At 41.1% G+C, this 17,560-nt stretch overlaps 1 protein-coding gene across 2 annotated transcripts; it reads left to right on the top strand.

Moving 5' to 3' along the window:
- Positions 1-1,712: 1,712 nt before the first annotated feature.
- LOC148028756 (transcription factor GTE9-like) lies at positions 1,713-5,912 on the top strand. Of its 2 annotated transcripts, none has more exons than XM_087687537.1 (10): positions 1,713-3,720; positions 3,806-3,848; positions 3,927-4,073; positions 4,177-4,268; positions 4,469-4,538; positions 4,669-4,755; positions 4,839-4,948; positions 5,026-5,092; positions 5,172-5,302; positions 5,432-5,912. In XM_087687537.1, exons 1-10 carry the CDS (start codon positions 2,104-2,106, stop codon positions 5,720-5,722), a joined length of 2,655 nt encoding a protein of 884 aa, XP_087543663.1. In that variant the 5' UTR covers positions 1,713-2,103; the 3' UTR covers positions 5,723-5,912. The 2 variants fall into 2 exon arrangements, with proteins under 2 accessions (XP_087543663.1, XP_087543664.1); XM_087687538.1 differs by having other exon boundaries at positions 4,681-4,755.
- The last annotated feature ends 11,648 nt before the right edge of the window (positions 5,913-17,560 follow it).

Here is a 17,560-nt window from a genome sequence, read left to right on the forward strand (position 1 = left end):
ACTCAACAATACCATTGAAGATGTTATTGCATATGCTATCGAGGAAAGGGCTTACATAAATCTATTGTCTCTTTCATGTTTGTTCTTTATTTTGCAATGGAGGCAAATTTCAAATCAAAATTTAAAACAATATAAGCTTTTTTTACATTTGGCATATTGAGATGACTAGTATTCAAGTTGTCTTAAAATTGTGATTGTACATCAAGTTTTTATAAAAGATGTTACTATACACCTCTTGTTCTCCTTTTGAATGTGATGGTTATCCTTTTTTACTTTACCTTTTGTGTTCACACTATCATCCTTGCCTGTTAAATGCACAATTGAAGCATGGCTCGTGCATAAATCAAGGTAACATTAGATGTGGCACTAGAGTAAAATCCTCACCATGTAACAAAACTTTCTAGCTAGTGAGGTTGTTTTCAAAATGAACATAGCTTATTGAATCAATACACATTCCCACTTGCCTATAAAGGGCAAAATAATCATGTTTCCATCAATGATGCGTAATTATGAAAATGAATGTATTCCTTTTAACTAGAAACTTAGATGGCCATTTGTATTAACCAAGGTACACCTTTCTTAGACATCACAGTTAGCTTAAGTATATGCAACTTAGGGAGTCTTAGGCTTTTTTAAGAAGCTGATAAGGAAATGCAATTGCAAAAAGCATGACAACAATCTACATGCTACACATGGAAATGCCTACAAGGGCTTAGAAGCTTTTGGATATATGGAAAAGAACACTTACCGTTTACATTTTTGGATCAATGAGTGGGTAATCAGGGCTTTGCTGCTTTGTTCCTCTCTCTCTTACTCATTAACTATTTTTCAACTTGAAAAATAGGCTAACTCTAGTGTTTCAAAGAATATATGGAAAATAACGTCTACCATTTAATTTTTGGATGAATCGGTGGGAAATGTGGGCACTACTACTTCATCCCGCCCCCTCTCTTTCATTGCCACTGTTTTCCAACCTTAAATATAGGCTAGCTATATTGTTCAAAAGTAAAGGAGCCTACAGGCTATTTGACAAATATAAGATAAAAAGCTACTAATGTTCATTTTGCATCTCTAGATGAATGATGCATGTTGGACATGTTCAATAGAAAGCTTTCGCCTCAAGGTTGGAAGGGTCAATTTCATGCCATGGATAGTGCCCTTTTGTGAGACATAAATGTCCATGCAAGATTGTTGATGCCAAAGGAGTTTGACATACACGGCGGGCTGATCCATCTTTCTTAAAAGCTCTCTCTCTCTCTCTCTATATATATATATATATATATATAAAGCCCTTTATCTACCCAACTTGTTTCATGAAGGCCTTTTGATTCGATTTGCCCTTGGTTGGAGGTTTTGTTGTGTGTGTGTGGGGGGGGGGGGGGGGGGGTAAGCGCGTGACGCGCCACTAGAGAGAGGGCGGTGGCCCGGGCGGCGCTGGAGTACGTGGACAAATCGGGGCCGCAGGATCGTGAGATGGACGGAGAAGGATGGGGTGTCAATGTGGGCCGTCCGATGAGGAATCGTACGATGGAGCGGGGAGGGGGACCAAATAAAGAGCGGAAACCCTAATTTCGCCCTTCTCTTCTTCTTTTTCTTTCCTCGGCTGGCTTGCCCTGTCGTGCAAGTTTCCTTCTCTCCGCCCCCCCCACTCCTCCCCCCTCTCTGCCGAGGCTCGAGCCCCTGTTGCCCCCACCCCCACCCCCCGCTCCCGCAACCCCCCCCGGCCTCCCCCCTTCTCTCTGTGTCTTTGTTTAAAACCCTAGCCCTATCCTTATAATTCAGCCTGCCCATTCACACCTCCCCAGTGTGAATCCGAATCCGCTTCCCATCCCCCATCTTCCCTCCCCTCTGTTCTTAGCTCCCGGTCAGCCGATTCAACCCTCCCCTGCTCCCTTCCGCTTCTGCTCTTAGATCACCCGGCTGTGGCTGGCCGCAGCCCCCGCCAAAGTTGCCACAGCTTGCCTCCCCTGCCTGCCGGATCCGCTCCCCCCGCCCCTGATATGCGGAGTTACACAGCCCTTGTGAGGGGTTTACGGTTCTGTTCCTCCAGATCCCCTTCCGTCGTTGGCGTATGAACCTGCTTTCATGACCCTAAGCATATAAATGGCTTCAGCCGTTCTTTTGACATACGAGCGGAAGCCTATCTTGAGCCGGAACACCAGTATGAAACAGACGCAGAGTGCCTCGAACGGCTATCTCCTAGATCGAGGGACTACAGAGGTCTCCTACGCATCTGAGACGGTTGCAGACTCCGAATCCAGAAGGCCTAAGTCATTGGCTCCATACGGTGTGCAGAACCTGACCACATCCGATGAGCGCCCCTCGGAAACTGCCTCTGAAGATTCCTGTAGCTTGAAGAGGAAGTCTATGAGTCTGAATGGGGACAGCACGAAGGATGCTTTCAAATCTGGTACAGGGATTTGCTTGAGGAATTTAACCAAAGGAGAAAAGCGGCAGCTGCGGAAACGGCTGAAGTTAGAGTTACAGCAAGTGCGTACCCTCTCTTCCAAGTTGGAAGCAAGGGAGCTGCAAGTAAAGCAGGCTGCGTCTGGATTGAATGCTCGTAATGATGGTTCACTGGCTAGACTCAATGGATCTTCCTCTAAGCTGGCCAGTGACTACGGTGCTCCAGTGTATGAGTCCCCCCGCAGGGATCTTGATGGCCGGCTATCCAGGCATCCTAGTATTGTCATACCTGAGCATACTTTGGAGACCCCTGGGTTTGGGGGCAAAGACAAAAGAACCCCTAAAGCTAATCAGCTGTATGTAAACTCAGAATTTGTATCTGGAAAAGATAGGTTCCTGCCACTTGAAAAATCAAAATCTAAAGGAGGGTCAAACCTGAAAAGAAACCTGCAGAAGAGTTCAGATCTCCGTGATTCTAAGCGGCAAAAACTGGATCTAACTCATAGCAAAAGAATGACAGAGCTCTTGAAACAGTGTGGCATGATTCTAAAGAAGCTCATGACACATAAGTTTGGATGGGTTTTCAATGAGCCTGTAGATGTTGTTAAGTTGAATCTCCATGACTACAACAAGATCATAAAGAAGCCCATGGATCTGGGCACAATAAAAAAGAAGCTTGATAGTAATGTGTACCTCTTGCCCACAGAGTTTGCAGAAGATGTGAGGCTAACATTTGCTAATGCCATGAAATATAATCCACCTGGTCATGATGTTTATTTCATGGCTGATTCTTTGCGGGGCATGTTTGAGGAGAAGTGGAGGAACATTGAGGAGAAGTTAAGGGATCTGGAGGCTCTGCACGAGAGAATGCAACAGGAGTTGAGAGAACCCCCACCACCACCGCCACCACGGTTGGCTCCGCCTGATGCCAATCCTGTCTTACCGGCTGGCAGTCGGCCTGCACCTGCAAGAAAGCCCAAGGCACCTCAGGCAAAATCTGCTGCCAAGCCTAAGGCAAAAGGATCTGCCTTTCCAAGACGGGACCTGACTTTCGAGGAGAAGCAGGCTATGAGTGATCGACTTGGGACACTCCCACCTGATAAGCTTGAGCATGCTGTCCAGATCATGAAAAATAAGAATCCCAACCTGACTCAAACTGAAGATGGTATAGAAGTGGACATTGACTCCTTTGATGTGGAAACATTGTGGGAACTATACCGCTTTGTTATGGATAGTCACAAAGGAACCACTAAGATCAAGAAGCAGGCAGAGAAAATTGCTCAAGCAGAACCTGCTGTTTCTAGTAGACCTCAGGTACTCTTGGTGGACAAGGCCTCTTGAATTAGTTCAAATTGAGTTCTCATCATATTACTGATAAATTTTGCTGTTTGACTAACAGGTTTCAAATGGAGTTCCAAAGCCTTCCAAATCAAACCTGAGGGGTAAGTCTCTTTTACGTTCCTGCTCCACTTTGCATTGGTGTTATTGCTGTTGTGCTTATATTTCTGTCAATTGTGCAGGTGAAGCTGGGGACGAGGAGGTTGACATTGGTGATGATATGCCAACTGGGGAGTTCCCTCCTGTTGTTATTGATAAGGATAGGGCTGTTGGTAAAGCAAACAGCAGCTCGAGCAGTTCAAGCAGTGGATCAGGATCTTCCTCCAGTGGTACGGGCCTGCCATCTCTGCGAATTTCCCTTTACTATGGAACTTCTGTTTATGCTGCTTGTTTTTAAAGTGGTTTTCCTGAGTTCTCTGATTGTACTCACAGATTCAGACTCAGGGAGTTCTTCGGGAAGCGATTCTGATGCAGAGGATGGTCACTCGGGCGGGGCTGTCTCTAAGCTTTCACCACCTGAAAAGGTTTGACAGAGCCAGCTTGCTATGCACATCTGAAGTTCTTCAGATTGCATTATTTTTGCATATGGATGCAAGTTTTAGCTTGTGAAAATCTATTTTTTCAATAAGAAGTGGATGACAGTGGGCCATCATGAATTTGTGTACTTATTATGGAGGAGGCTGAAAGTGCCCTTCCTTGCGGAATGTCCCCGCCACCGCTGCAGGAACCCGTGGGTTCAGGCGCTGTTGGCGATCGAAGGGGCAGCCCTGCCTGCGATGTCGATGGTGCCAAAAGTGCGTGTTGCATTCAACCCTGTTCAGTTTTTGAACTTTTTATTTCTTCAAACTTCCTGTTTTGCCATTGTGGGCTTTAATATTACTTCTTCTGCCTTCTATGGACTTTTTTTTACTAATAGTGTAATAGGTGTGTCGTCAGGGTCTGTGAGTGATCTCGATGAGGAAAATGTTCCAGCCAAGGCCTCTCTTCCTGATACAGACACTCAGATGGAAGGTAAGAGCCTTTCATGTGAACATATGCAAGTTCTGTCGCTACAGTGATTACATATTTTGACATTTTTGTGGCAATTCCCTCAGGAGAAGCAAAAGAGGTTTTCCATGAAAGGCAGCATCGGGCTGCTCTGCTCCGAAGCCGATTTGCTGAGACCATCCTAAAAGCTCAGGAGAAGACCTTGCCTTTGAGCTGTGTATGTAAATATCTACTAAAAGTCTCACCTGTGCACCCCTTTACTATATGCATTGACATTGGTATTTAAACATCCAGAATGAGAAAGTAGACCCTGAGAAGCTTCGTAAAGAACGGGAAGAGATTGAGAAGCGCAAAAAGGAAGGTAAGGCATGGCTTGATTTTTTTTGTAAAGGGGATTTGCAATCTCTGTACTCTAACCGTTCCCCTGCACTGTGTAACAGAGAGAGCCCGGTTACAGGCTGAGGCCAAAGCAGCAGAGTCTGCTCGAAAGAAGGCAGAAGCAGAAGCTGCTGTTGAAGCTAGGCGGCGCCGGGAGGCTGAGAGAGAGGCTGCACGCTTGGCACTGCAGAATGTAAGTGAACCTTGAAGGTCTAATGATTACCTGGCATTTTTCCCGAGTATCAAGGGTGTGCATTATTGTATTTTGCATTTGTCTTGTTTCTTAAACAAATTTTTCTCACGGAAGGTCATCTTACTGCAGATGGAGAAGACCGTGGAAATTGATGAGAATTCAGAGATCTTGAAAGACTTGGAAATGTTGAGAACTGCACCTGAACATATACCAAGTTCTGGGGATGAAACGAGTCCTGTGCATACGCCAGATGGACTATCTGCCTTCGCCTTGCAAGGTGGCAATCCTCTAGAACAGCTTGGCCTTTTTATGAAGAATGATGAGGAGGAGGATGAACAGGAAGGAGATCCAGGAAACAGGCAGTTGGATAAGCCTGGTGGGTCTCCTGATGAAGATGAGGAGGGTGAGATAGAAGATTGAGAGTCATGCGTCATGCCCCACAGCTGCTTCACAAAAAACCGGCCTTTAGTGTATTTTTTTTTCTTAAAGGCCAACGCCAAGAAAGAAGAATATGGATTGTCATGGGTCCTTTTATGTAAAGGATAAATGTTGATAGTGATTCTTTATTTCAAGGATACATGCACAATACAGAGTCTTCTTAATTTTTGCACATATTGTGTATATTTACTGTATACTATCGCGGCACTGGGTAGTAGATACAGAAGGTTAAAAATTCAAATAATTCAACTTACAGATGTGTAAATTGATGAATCTTGCCTACCTATAAATTTTAAAATATTTTGTGATTTCAATTTCTGAAGTCAGAACTCAAATATTCACAACTGAATACCTACATTTGTGACTGCAACCTGTTAATTGGTAAATCCACTCTTGTAGACTTTTCCTTGTTGAGATTGAAGCGGTACCAGAATGCCCTACTGAGGACTTATGAGGTAACCATGTCCCCAAATCCTCTGGAGTGAGATGTAAACTACTTTTAAGCGTCCCTTTTTGTGACTTCATGTTCTGTTCACCTGTCCCTGTCAGTATGCGAGTTTGTGAGGTATGACTGACGTAATGGTTAGGAATGACTGATTGAACGTGTTGAATCCTTGCTCCTCAGCCTGTTATGGCGTGTTCTGTCCACAATCAAGTATGTGAGTCCATGAGATGCGACCAACTGAATTGGTATGGCTGGCTCAATGTTATGGGTTATGGTGGTGGTAATATACAGAACACCTATCAATATGCGAGTTTGTGAGGTATGACTGACTCAATGGGTAGGACAGACTGATGTGTTGAATTCTTGCTCAGCCTGTTGTGGTGTGTTCTGCTCACCTATCAAGTATGTGAGTCCATGAGGTATGACCGATTGAATCAGTATGGCTGGCTTAAATGTTATGGGTTAATGGTGATTTGTCTCTCGCTACCTGGAACCTTAAAGTCTTGACAGACTTCTTTCTGGCTTTCTGGAGTTTGGGGCTAATTCAGTAGTAAAACTCCCGGAGAGAGTGTAGAGTCCAGACTGACTGACCTTTGAGAGATGAATCATGATGTCCCAGACTGCATGGGTTGATTCAGTAGTAAAACTCCCGGAGAGTGTAGAGTCCAGACCGACTGACTTTGAGAGATGAATCATGATGTCCCAAACTGCATGGGTTGAAGGTGTGCTCTGTTTGGAGCTACCTTCTTGTCACTTCCTCCTGTCATATAGTGAGTAGTGAGTATTTCTGGTATCCCCAGCACCGTGCCTTTGATCTACCACTACCAATAGTCGGCAAGAATTCAAATCTATTGCAATTTTAAGTACCAATAGTGAGTAAAAGATCAGCACTATTGTTGCAAGTAAAGTAAATACTCTTTGAGCTTCTGCTGCCTGATTGATCTGTTACCAAGCAGAGCCCCAGGGGTTTCTTTCTTATAGACAGCCATTTGTGACATGTTTTTGGGTTTTTTATACTGGCTTTGTCAGGATTCCACAATCGATTTATTCATGCTGGAATATCATGTAACCTGTAAGCAGTCTAATAGACTATTGATGGAGATCTGAATCCTGAATCTTGAATTCTGATAAATTGTTATGTACGAGGTGTTGCTTTCTGTTCTTTAGACACGGTTTCAGTATCTTGAAGCTTGAGTTTGCACTTTGTTCTTCGGATTGTTTTGGGTCGTAACTAAGAACTCAAGTCCTCATCCATATTGATGCAGCTTCCCTGATTGCTTTTAAGTTCTCTTAAGCTTTTGCTAAGTTTTGATTCTATGTTGCAATATTCTGATATTCTGTGGATCTTTGATGGGCTTCAATACCATGCAAGCTTAATTTACTTGGGATGTGCGGTTCTATCAAGGTGCAGTTATAAAGGTAATAAAACCTTGTGTCTACTATTTGCAATAATTAACTTATTAGCTAAGAAATTTGAAGAGAGAACCTTGTGGGGGGTAAGAAATTGTTGAGACAATATGGCTTAAAACACTTAATTGGGTGTATTTTGACTTTGAAATTGCTAGAATATGCATTTATGCATTTAAAGTTATTGTAAGTGCAAAAGTAAAATCGGAAAAATCCATTTAATGTATTTAGCACATGAATTAAACTACATGCATATCTTTTTGAAAACGAGTGGAGTTTGTGGACTTGGTTGCCTCCATTTACTTTGATAATCTGTTATCTTTTCCATAATGTGGGAAGCCCTGCTCGACTCAACTTGAAATAATGTTGATTCTTGAGCATTGTGGGTAGCTATAGATAACAAACAGAATCTCAAATCTCAAAAGACAACTATGTGAAACCATAGATATTGCTGTCAAAGGAGCTTTCATTAAAATTGTTCCCATACATGGTGGTGAATGTTCAGAATTGGTTGAGTTTGGAGTTTTAGGAAATTGCATGGTCTATAGAAGACAGCTAGCTTGTAGGGTAAACGTTCATGTGGAGAGAATTATTAGTAGTCGTGTTAAGCATGGCCATTTCCGTATGTGAGCGTCAAGTTTGAGTTAGACGAGGACATTAGGAGCTGTTGATGTAGTCTTTGCTTGTTAGTGTCTCTCCTCTAGACATTGGGTGGAGGTCCTTGTTAGTGGCATATCCTCAGCCCATGTGCATGTGGCAATGATGACTAGTTTAGTGGACTATGTTTCACCTTGTTTAGAGTAGGCATTACAACCACTTGGTAGGTGGACAAATCACATGTGGGCAAGCAAACTTGGACGACCTTTCTTTTGGCCAAGAGGTAGTTTGTATTTAGTCATTGTCACTAGCCATCCTCACTAGTGTCATTAGTTTTCAAGTTGTTTTCATTAGCAACCAACATTTGCTTTGCATTTTAGAGGTTTCCTTGAATGACATACATGGCAAACTAGTGCAATTGGCAACATCCTGTGGATCTTGCTTAGCTTAGAATTGATAGGTTTTTCTACTACTACAACAATGGACAACTAGCTTTTTCAGTAATAAGATTTATGCCTATTGTTCCTACATGGTATTTCAAGAATGCTACATGTCTATGGTGGTGTCTAGCATTGATGTATGAAATCAGATATGCTTGTGACATGTTTTGGCACTTGGATTTGAGCTATCTTTGATGTGCTTGGGCTTTGATTAGTTGCTTTGAGCGTCAATGATTACTTAAGGGCATTGAAGATTCATTGGATACTTCTTACATCGGAAGACACTTGTTTTTACACGGCAGAGCTTGGTTCTTTGAGATAGTGGGGCTCTATGCTCTCACGTATGCTACTTGATGCCATTACCTTCACTTGTGAGCTAATTTGATTCCATATGCTTTGAACACTAGTACTTACCTTTGTTAGCAATTTGTTGGTGATGTATACATGCATATTGGTTATGTATTGAGCATCATTTCTCTTTGCTCAATCCATTACATATTTGGAAGATCTATGTAGTTGCTCTTGAGATCTTTTACATGCATGATGTACATGCTTATGTGATGTATGGTTTACTAACACTTTGAGCTTGTGATGGTCTTTAGTACTAGTGGTCTATGCCTATTTATTGCTAGTTGCATTCCATATATCCTAGTTGCTACACTTGAATATCCCTAGTAGTGGAAACTTGCCATCTTGTCTATTTGCCCATAGTTGGATTGACATATGCTATTGTATTTATTACACTAGTGCTACAATTACTGTTTCGAGCATTCTTTTGGAGAGCGAACACTTCTCTTTGGGATTCTATTGATTGTAATTTTTGGAAAACTATACTCTCCTTTGTTCCTGCCCTTTTACCCACCATTTTGGATCAATTTTGATGTTGCTCTGCTATAATTTCAATAGTCAATACTCTTGTCATTTGTAGTGAGTTGTAGTCATTGTGCAGGTACTTCTCATGTATAAGGCACGATAATGCTATTTTCAACATTGAAAAGCTTAATAGCAATAACTTCCAATATTGGAAGATGCAAATATGGTAGGTTTTGGTACAAAAGAAGCAAGTTAGGCCATTGAAGACAAAGGGCATAAAGCCAGAAGATTGGGATAGAGACAATTAGGATGAGCTAGATAAGTTATGCAAGTCCACTATCATACTGTCTTTATCTAAGGAGGTGTGTTTCAATGTTGTTTCTATTGAGGGTGGTGCATATGATTTATGGAAGAAGCTGTCTTTATCTAAGGAGGTGTGTTTCAATGTTGTTTCTATTGAGGGTGGTGCATATGATTTATGGAAGAAGATTCTTCTTTATGACAAGGAGAGTCATGCATCTCATTTTTATTGGTTGAAGAAGCTTATGGACCTTTGCATGACAGATGACACATCTATTTTTACTTATTTGAATGAGTTTCAATCTATTTTTAGCAAGCTTGTTTTGCATGACATAAAATTTGAGGATAACATAAAATCTTTGTTCTTTCTTGTCACACTGCCTAAATCATAGGATATTTTTCGTACTACTCCTGAAGGGCACAATAGCTATGTGCATACATTGTGGTGGCTAGGATACAAGAGTCATGGGGCACACTAGCTCTAATTATGCAAGACATGCAAACAATAGGAAGTCCACCTCTAGCTCAATTTTCACTTTTGTTGGAGGTGTTTCTTGGATGTCCAAGGTGCAAAAATGCATGGCCCTCTCTACTATTGAGGCCGATTATGCTATAGTCACTGAGTCTTGCAAAGAGGCTCTTTGGTTAGGCCATTTGGTGGCAGACTTTGGCATTACTAATGTGGTCTCTACACACTACATTTGGATTCTATGAGTGCTATCTAGTTAGCCATAGCCAAGAATCCGGTCTTCCATGCAAAGAGGAAACATATCAAGGCATGTTACCACTTCATGAGAGAGGTCATTGAGGATAGGTCTGTTGCCATTGTCAAGATCTCAACTAACCAAAAGCATGCAAATCTGCTCACAGAAAGTCTCTCAATGGAGCGCTTTGCTTTCCTTAGAAAGTTGATGGGTGTTGGATGAGATGACATCTTTCCTCATCTTGTTGTGTGTGTGTGTGTACTTTGTCACTTTTTTCTTGTTCTCTCCTCCATAGGGGCACATTTACCTTTAAGTTGGAGGTTGTTGGGGGTAAAGGTGCTTATACTCAGCCGCTCATGTATTACTATATTGATAGTACCTACACACTTGTACATTGTAGGTGGCGGATATGCATAACTATCACTTCATTATTTATTCTTTTAGTGATATTTGAATAATTGGAAGGTTAATCACAACTTGTGATTGTTGGAGTTTTCACATCTTATGTCTTTCTCTCTCTCTTGCTTTTGCTCTTTCCACCATAGCTCTTGCTTCTGCTCATGTGCTTCCACTCTGGCTCACTCCTTTCACCATTGAGCAGCTTTGTGATGAGAGGAGTATTAAGCATCAGTTGACCGCCTTGCTTCCACTCTAGCTCTTGCTCTTTCCACCATAGCTCTTGCTTCTGCTCATGTGCTTCCACTGCGTGGCTCACTCCTTTCACCATTGAGCAGCTTTGTGATGAGAGGAGTATTAAGCCTCAATTGATCACCCCATGCACCCCACCCTCGAATGGTATTACAAGTGCATGAACATGACTATCTAGGAAAGAATTAGCGGCATGCTTAATCATACAGGCTTATTACATCACTTTAGCTAAGGTAGTTACTATCATCATGCATCCCATTAATAAATCCCCATGCACTGCTCTTGGTGGTAGAGTTACATAGGCGGTATGGTTTGGGAAAGCTTCCTTTTATGCACACTTTTGAGTCTTTAAATGTGAGGCTTTTTGCCATATCCCCAAAGACAAGCGCAATTAGTTGGATTCAAAGTTTGTCAAATGCATCTTTCTTGCAAAAGAACTGTACACGAGGCAATTTTCTTACCTGATGAAAAACATGCATTGCCATGTAAGTGGATGTACAAGTGGAAGAGTACCCTTCGTCACCCTAAGCTAGCATATAAGGCTAGATTGGTTGCTAAGGGCTTTAAGTAGGAAAAGGGAGCTGATTTTGATGAGATCTTCTCTCATGTGGCCAATATGACTACCATGCACTTGGTGGCTTGGGTTGCTCAGTTGGATTTAGATCTTTATCAAATGGATGTTAAGATGGCTTTCATACATGGGGAATTGCATGAGACATTTATGTGATGTACCCTACAAGCTTTGAGGAGAAAGGTAGGGAACATCTAGTGTGCAAATTGAAGAAGAGTCTTTATGGGCTTAAGTAGACACATAGGGGCTTATAATTGGAAATGCTCATGGTGAGCTAGATGTTTTAAAGTCTTAGCTCAAGAAGAGCTTTGAGATGAAGGACATGGGACATGCCTCACACATACTTGGTATGCACATTATGCATAATCACTCTAAGGGACTTCTCTACTTATCCCAGATTGAATACATAGATAGAGTACTTGAGCAATTCCATATGTAGGATGTTAAGCCTATTGGTTGTCTTTTACCTTCTCATGTGAAGATAGTTAGGAAGTGAAATGATGAGAGGGTTGAGATGGCTAAGATTCCATATGCATTCACAATGGATAGTTTGATGTATGCCATGACAGCCACTCATCTTGACATAATATTTGCAGTGGGAGTTGTGGCACATTATCAAGTAGAAACACCACCCCCCTCTTGAGCATCATGCAATGCTCCAAATTTTCACACTATTGAGCTTGAGCTCAAATCAAAGTTGGCTACAATAGAAAAGAATAAAGCTAAAGTTGTAACGATGAGGTGATTCTACCAAATCATCCTCCTCCATTCATTTTGCATGAAGTGCTACCTAGTTTTGAAACTTAACCAAATAGAGACAAAAGTTTGCCCTCAACTTTCCTTTCTTTTTATGTCAATATCTACTCCAGAACCAAGATTTTATCAAGTTCCTCAAATGTATAGCTACATCTCATCACTATATCCTTAAACACATCACCATGGAAAGGCCTAAGAAGACTTGTATGAAAAGCATTGTGAATCTTCCAATGATCGAGTAGCTTCAATATGTAAGCCACCTCATATGGCTAGACATGACAAGCGATATTGGTATATTGAAAAGGGTATCATGAGATACCTTAAAGTTACAAGAGATATGTGCATTTTCTATGACAACCAGGATATAGAAGTCATGGGTTATACAACTCAAATTATGTAGGATATGCAAATAATAGGAAGTTCACATCTAGGTATGTCTTTACCCATGTTGGAGGTGCTATCTCTTGGATGTCCAAGGTAGAGAAATTCATGGCCTTATCTACTATCGAGACTGAGTAAATTTCTTTCACTGAGGCTTGCAAGGAGGAGAACCTATGGTTACATCATTTGGTTGTAGATCTTGGTATGACTATGACTCCTACACTGCATTTGGATTTGATGAGTGCCATTTAGTTGGCTGGTGATCCTGATTTTCTATGCAAAAACAAAGCATATTGAGGTGTGCTATTACTTCATTAGAGAGGTGGTAGAGGGAAAGCCCATTGAGCTTGTTAAGATCCCTACAGATACAAATCCTTCACTTCTGCTCACTAAAAGTCTCCTAGTGGAACAATATGCCTTCCTTAGGAGGTTGATGGGCATATAATGAGATGATGTCTTTTCTCATCCTATTATACTCTATGTACATGTTGTACTTTTCTTTTTTCTTTTACCCCTTGCTAAGGCACATTTACCTTTAAGTGGGAGATTGTTGGGGATCAAAGGCCACCGATGCCTAGCTATTTACATTTACTTGTATACAGACCCACACATTTGTACATTGTAGGTGGTGGGCACTCATCATTGAACTTGATTTTCAACACTCTCCCTCAAGCTCAAGCCAATTGCTATACTCCAAGTAGCTCCCTAAAGTAAATAAACTTATCTCTACCAAGTGTTTTGGTAAAGATATTAGCTATGTGATATTCAGTCTTCACATGAAATAGATCTATATTTCTTGCAGGTACCATTTCCTTGATGAAGTGATAATGAACTTCTATGTGCTTTGATCTAGCATAGTAAATTGGGTTGCTAGCCAACAACACACTACTCATATTGTCGCAATGCAGTGTGACCCTCCTGTCCATCTGTACACTTTATTCATTATTCTTTTAGCAACAACACACTACTCATATTGTCGCAATGCAGTGTGACCCTCCTGTCCATTTGTACACTTTATTCATTATTCTTTTAGCAACAAATAGAATAAAGGAAGCCACGTCACATATGGTGACATTTTGGAGTTCCTATATATCGGTTCTCTTTTCTTGCTTGAACCTCCATAGCTCTTGCACTCTTCTTTGCTTCCACTCCTACTTCCTCCTTCAACTCACCTTTCACTCTTCTTACTTTCAAAAAGATAGATGGGGCTAACTATTCTCAATGGTTGTGCAAAGTTGAGTGCATTCTCGACACCTTTTACATATGGGATTTCATCATAGTCCCTCATCACTAATGTATGATGGATCCCCATGTTGGAGCAATCTCAAACTTGATAGCTTTGTGAAATTGGCTCAATGCTTTGGTCTATTCATTTCTCTTTTTGAGCTATACAAATTCTATGCTCATGCATGTAAGACATATTCACACTACTATAAAGGTCTGGACCAGATTGGCATCCTTATATTAGGTTTAGACATTTAAATATTAGATGACCCTTGAGTTGAAGCCATAACATCTCTTTCTTATCACAGATTCCCTTTAATGAAGGTGTTCAGAGTACATATCATGGATACCAAAGTACATATTCAAGGTATTGGGATCTTCTCTTAGAGTGCATTGCATTTCTAAGTCAAGCACATTAAATGCTGTCTGATTGGTGCTTTGGATTACATTAAGTGTTTAAGGACTAGTCATTATTAGCGTATTATTCTTGCCTATTTATAGGCACCCTCTTGTCCACTGTCATGATCACTTAGATAGTAAGCACGGTGCTTCCATTGGAGAGAGGGAGATTGTTGTACTCTCTTGATCGTGACATTGTATACACTCTTGAGCCATGGTATATGGATTCCATTTCCTGAGTCTATTCTTTTTGAGCTCGTTGTATTTTTCATGTTGTTTTGTGTTCTTTGTGTTTGGAAAACAAATCTATCAACATCATCTCTATGCTTTTTTTGCTTCACACTTTTTTGACTTGGTATTAGAGTCTATATCTCTTGGTTTTGGTGCCAGTTGCTACATTTGACAATTATTTTTAGGTCTAGTCATGTGTAGAACACTTTAGAAACTTATGTTTGTTGTTTCCTTGATTTGTGTAGGTCCAAATCTTATTGTTGCTGGCCTTATGAACTCGTCGTGTTGGTCTATCCATCTTAAGTGCCTATCTCTCTCATACCCCTCTCTTCATCCATCTCTCTATATCTCACCTAAATGGCTCCTCCATGGTGCAACATTGATGATAAGCTTAAGGGACATGATTATCCCACATGGAGTGCTACTATGAAAGCTCAGTTTGTGCCTTGTGCAAGACATCTACATAGATGTGGGAGAATCTTTCAACTTATGTACGAGGCTTTGTCAACCATGTGAGCTATGACCCTCTATGGATAGTTATAGACTATCAAGCTTGAGGTGACTTATATGATTCAATTATTTGTTCTCACGGTGACATAAATGTAGGATTAGCTTTGCAACTTGCAATCTTCCCCTTTCCAAGCCTAGCTTGTGGGGATTGTTATTTACAAGCTACATCTAGAGTTATGATGGTATGGCTAATGCCTTACAAGCTTAGATATCAATGTGACATGTGTCCATTTTGATCATATGATCTCTATGTTGCTTGAGCATGAGGCATATTTGCATTTACAAGGGAGGTTACAATTTGGATCTAGTGGCAATCAGTATGCTTTTGTTGCTTCAAAGAGAGATGTCAAGTAGTAGAAGAAGAAAGGTTTTTGCTACCATCACGGTAAAAAGGGGCATCTCCACAAGGATTGCAAGAAACTAGTGACATTGCTGCAGAAGGAGAAGGAGAAGAAGAAGAAGAACATTAAGGACTCCTTCGATGAGTCATCCTCACCCTAAAACTCAAGCTTAATGATGAAGGCTGCATTGGCCTCTTCAACATTCTAACTCTTGTGGTGTTGTCATCCCTCATGACTCTTTATCGCCAAAGAGGGAATATGAGTGAGTGAGTGGTGGTGGTGGTGCATCTGAGCCTCATCCATGTGCATATCTGGTGGACCTTGAGTGTGGCTTTCCACATCATTGACTAATTCTAGTAGATTCAAATCTTGGAGTCGGTTTATCTTCTAGGTTCGTGATGGTATATTTAATAGAGAGTGGTCTTTGCTCCTAGTCTATTCTCACATGAGGGGATGTTATGGCAGTTAGGTCTGGTCATGATGTGTCTTTTAGAGGGTTTGTGATAGGTGTTAAGATTCAACTATTTCTTTTTATGGTTAGTGAAGTGGTATGATCAACATCAACATTAAAGTCTTTGTGAGGCACCTTGATCATGGCTGGATCACCTACTACTTGGGTATCCATGTCTAATTTTCATTTGTTGTATATATTAGATGAGTTTTTAATCATTGTATATTTTATTATACCAATCACTCATGATTTGAGAGAGTATGTTGCTAGAGCATATATCGAGATATTTCATCAGACAGCATTTCATTTTCAAGTCAATTGCATTAAATGCTGGTCGACTCATATTTTTGGCTACACTAAATGTTGGTCAACTAGTCACTATTGCTGTATTGTTACTGCCTATTTATAGGAAGCCTCTCCTTCATTTTCATTGTCACTCAAATACTCAACACATTGCTTTTGTTGGAGAGATGGAGACTGTTGCACTTTGCTAACTATTCTCGACATGTGCCATTGTACACACTCGTGAGCCCTGGTATACTGATTCCATTTCTTCAGTCTATTCTCTTTGACTTCATTGTGTTCTTGTTGTCCTTTTGTGTTCACAATAGATTTATTAGCACCATCTCTTCGCTTCCATTGCCCCACGCTTTTCTAATAGGTCCACATCAACAAGATGGAGAGATTTGGGGTGACCTTGCATCTTGGGGGAAGATCGTGCCTTTAGAAGACCTTGTTGTGTTGCTCATATCACATTTTCCTTCATTGAAGTTTGATGTCTTTTATACAAGTCTTCTCACCTTTCGCACATGAGATACTATTACTTGGGAGGAGCTAGTCCCTATGGTGCTAGAGTATGATGCATGCCACGAGGAGACATATTTATGTGGATGTAGTGCACAAAGTCTTGCTTTTGTGGTATCATCTTTGGTTAATGGAAAATCCAAGCATGCAAAAGGGAAGAAGACGTTAAGAAAAACTCGACTCATCCTTTGACTCATACATATAGTAAGGAAAGTGCAAAGGACATCCCAAGTGTCCACATTGTGGAAAGACCTCACACCCTAAGCAGAAGTGTTGGAAGAAATACTCTCACCTTTGTGTAAGAGTGAAGAAGTGATATTGGAGCCAATGTCTACATTTTCCATTATGATAGAGTCAATACTCCTTCACATCCATTGGTTGGAGGAGGTTCCTTTGGCTATCTCATCTTCAAAGAGGCCTTTACTCATCCACAGTAGTACTTTGAGTCATACAGCCTCATGAGGAGATTGGATCTAGGATCTTTGCTCCCAAGGGGATATAATCATTGTTGGTGAGATTAGCCTCAAGATCTCTATTCATAAGAGGATATAATTACTGTTGGTGATATCTCATCAGTGTCTATTTGTAGAGTTAGTACCTTGCCTCTATTTTTTGATTGTCCATCCTCAAGATTTGTATTTGAAGTTTGGAAGTCCTAGATATTTCAAACTTAGACTTCCATCTCCTCTTTGTTCATGGCCTTATGTGGCTCCATACCTGGGTTGTCTTCACAGAACAAGCTATATTTGTAAAGGACTCTTGACCAAGGGCCATGCTTCGAATAAGGAGGTAGGAAAG

Source organism: Lygodium microphyllum, chromosome 11 (genome assembly GCF_053477565.2).
Source record: "Lygodium microphyllum isolate KBCC chromosome 11, Lygodium_microphyllum_v1.1.10, whole genome shotgun sequence".
Taxonomy (NCBI): Eukaryota; Viridiplantae; Streptophyta; class Polypodiopsida; order Schizaeales; family Lygodiaceae; genus Lygodium; species Lygodium microphyllum.

Excerpts from the sequence above, each read along its gene's own strand:
- LOC148028756 (XM_087687537.1), top strand. The coding sequence starts at position 2,104 with ATGGCTTCAGCCGTTCTTTTGACATACGAGCGGAAGCCTATCTTGAGC. Across the intron at positions 3,849-3,926 it reads TTCCAAATCAAACCTGAGGG|GTGAAGCTGGGGACGAGGAG; the intron begins GTAAGTCTCTTT and ends TCAATTGTGCAG. Across the intron at positions 4,269-4,468 it reads AGCTTTCACCACCTGAAAAG|GAACCCGTGGGTTCAGGCGC; the intron begins GTTTGACAGAGC and ends CCACCGCTGCAG.